General features: G+C 57.1%; 1 protein-coding gene across 1 annotated transcript in view; it reads left to right on the forward strand.

Moving 5' to 3' along the window:
- Window positions 1-2,442, forward strand: part of KCNT1 (potassium sodium-activated channel subfamily T member 1) — a gene marked incomplete at its 5' end in the record, with an annotated part of 26,299 nt that overhangs the window by 8,068 nt on the left and 15,789 nt on the right. The window contains 5 exons of the mRNA XM_031057279.1: window positions 394-457; window positions 855-963; window positions 1,143-1,251; window positions 2,063-2,212; window positions 2,403-2,442. Coding sequence (XP_030913139.1) covers window positions 394-457; window positions 855-963; window positions 1,143-1,251; window positions 2,063-2,212; window positions 2,403-2,442 — 472 coding nt within the window. The remainder of the gene's footprint in view (window positions 1-393; window positions 458-854; window positions 964-1,142; window positions 1,252-2,062; window positions 2,213-2,402) is intronic.

Raw genomic sequence — 2,442 nt, forward strand, 5'->3', positions numbered from 1 at the left:
TGACTCCATGTTTCAGAAGGCTGATTTATTATTTTATGATATATATTATATTAAAAGAAAATGATATATTAAAACTATACTAAAGAATGGAAGGAAGGATTTCATCAGAAGGCTTGAAAGGAAAGGAATGGAATGACAATAAAATCTTGTGACTGCTCACAGCCTCGACACAGCTGGCTGCCATTGGGCATCAAGTAAAAACAATTTCACATGCTGGGCAAACAATTCTCCAAATCACATTCCAAAGCAGCAAAACATGGAGAAGCTGAAGCTTCCCAGCTTCTCAGGAGAAAAGATCCTCAATAAAGGATTTTTCATCAGATATGTCTGTGACAGCAGGGGCCTGGTGGGGTGGGCCCTGCAGCTGATGGGGTCTCTGCTCTCTCCTGGCAGGATGGACAATGGAGAAGCTTGCTTCATCCTCAGCAGCCGGAACGAGGTGGACAGAACAGCAGCTGTGAGTCCAGCCAGGGGTGGGCACGGGGCATTTCTCAGGCAGGAGGGATTGGGGTGGTGTTGGCATCACATGTTCCCGGCAAAGGAGGGTGCTGGGAAGGGGCTGAGTGCCAAGGAGAGCCTTGGGGATGCACAGAGACATGCACAGCACACTGCTGGCTGAGCCCTGTGGGCTCACCTTCCTCCTGCTGGTTTCCCATCAGTGCTGGGTTTGGGGAGCACCAGGGGCAGGAGGAGCCCTTGCTGTACGTCTCCAGGGTGGCTGGGTGCTTTGCAGTTCATCCCAGGGGTAGAAGCCTTGGGGAAAAGAAACCATCAGCCAAGAAACCATCAGCCAAGAAACCATCAACCAAGAAACCATCAACCAAGCAGCTCGTGTTGCTCTTGTCCCTGTCCAGGACCACCAGACCATCCTGAGGGCCTGGGCTGTCAAAGACTTTGCTCCAAACTGTCCTCTCTACGTTCAGATCTTAAAGCCAGAAAATAAATTCCATGTCAAGTTTGCAGGTGAGCTGGAGCAGCTGCACAGCAGCAGCTCTTGGTCAGCTGGGAGCCCTCCTGGACTGGCAGGAGGAGGAAACACCCAGTGCCCAACACCACCCCAAAATGACCCCATTCCCAGGCACTGCCAGCCAGGGAACCCATCTGTCCCCCTCCCCTCCCTGATGGTCCCCTCTGCCTTTCAGATCACGTTGTGTGTGAGGAGGAGTGCAAATACGCCATGCTGGCCCTGAACTGTGTCTGCCCTGCCACCTCCACCCTCATCACGCTGCTGGTGCACACCTCCCGTGGCCAGTGAGTGCTGCCCCTGCCTGTCCCTTGCTGTCCCTGCCCGTCCCTGCCCTCCCCTACCCCTGCCTGAGCCTGGAGGGTGGCAGAACTGAGGCCCCTGAGCCCAGTGGGCTCTGGGATGGTTCTGGGGAGCACAGTGGGCTCTGGGTCCCCCCTCCAGGTCAAAACCAAAAGCCCATTTTCTAAGGGGACCACACCAGTGCAGTTGGGTTGGGCAATGCCAACTTTGCAGAGGCTGGAGGTAAAAATATCTTTGTATTGGCACAGTGCTGCTGGCAGGAAGGTGAATTCACAGCAGCCCCAGATCCCACAGGGTTTTTTGGTGGGTTTATATCCAGCATGGCTGCAAGGAGCTCTGCCAGCTCAGGAGAGCAGTGGTGTGTGCCCTGCACTCCTTGGTGAGTCAGAAATGTCTGAATTTTGGGTAAAGTGCCATGGAATCAGTTATGAAACATCCTTGCCAGATGCCTCTCGCCCAGTGCTCGGGGCTGTTTGCCAACACGGGCTCTGCACCTCCCCCTGCACTCTGCAGGGGCCCTCGTTAAATAAACAGGCACTTAAAGCCCAAAGTGAGAACGAGCTCATCCTGGGAGAGCACCAGCAGCAGCCCGTGGCCATGTGTCACTGTCACCTCCCTGCTGCCGGGCTCTGGGGGAGCTCCAGAGGCTGTTGGTGCTCTGCCCCGGGATCTGGCTGGGGTTCTGGGACCTGTGCCAGAACCAGGGTCCCATCCCAGCCCAGGGCTCCCATCCCAGCTCTGGGAATCCCATCCCAGCCCCGGGGGTCCCCGCTGACGCTGCTGCTGCCCTTGCAGGGAGGGCCAGGAGTCTCCGGAGCAGTGGCAGCGGATGTACGGGCGCTGCTCGGGCAATGAGGTCTATCACATCCGCATGGGGGACAGCAAGTTCTTCATGGAGTACGAGGGCAAGAGCTTCACCTACGCCGCCTTCCACGCGCACAAGAAGTGAGGGCAGGGGGCTCTGGGCAGGGGGATCTGTCTGTCTGCGTGCCTGGGGGCAGGGCTGGGGCTGCTGTGAGGTTCTTTGTGCGAGGACAGTCTCCCGGAGGGGATTTTCCCCAGCTGGGAATGCCCAGCCCCTGCTCCCCCTCCATGAGGGGATTTTCCCCATGCCCAGCCCCTGCTCCCCCCGCAGGTACGGTGTCTGCCTGATCGGCATCCGCAGGGAGGAGGAC

The sequence above is a fragment of the Geospiza fortis genome, unplaced genomic scaffold, assembly GCF_000277835.1.
Source record: "Geospiza fortis unplaced genomic scaffold, GeoFor_1.0 scaffold27, whole genome shotgun sequence".
NCBI classification, from domain to species: Eukaryota; Metazoa; Chordata; class Aves; order Passeriformes; family Thraupidae; genus Geospiza; species Geospiza fortis.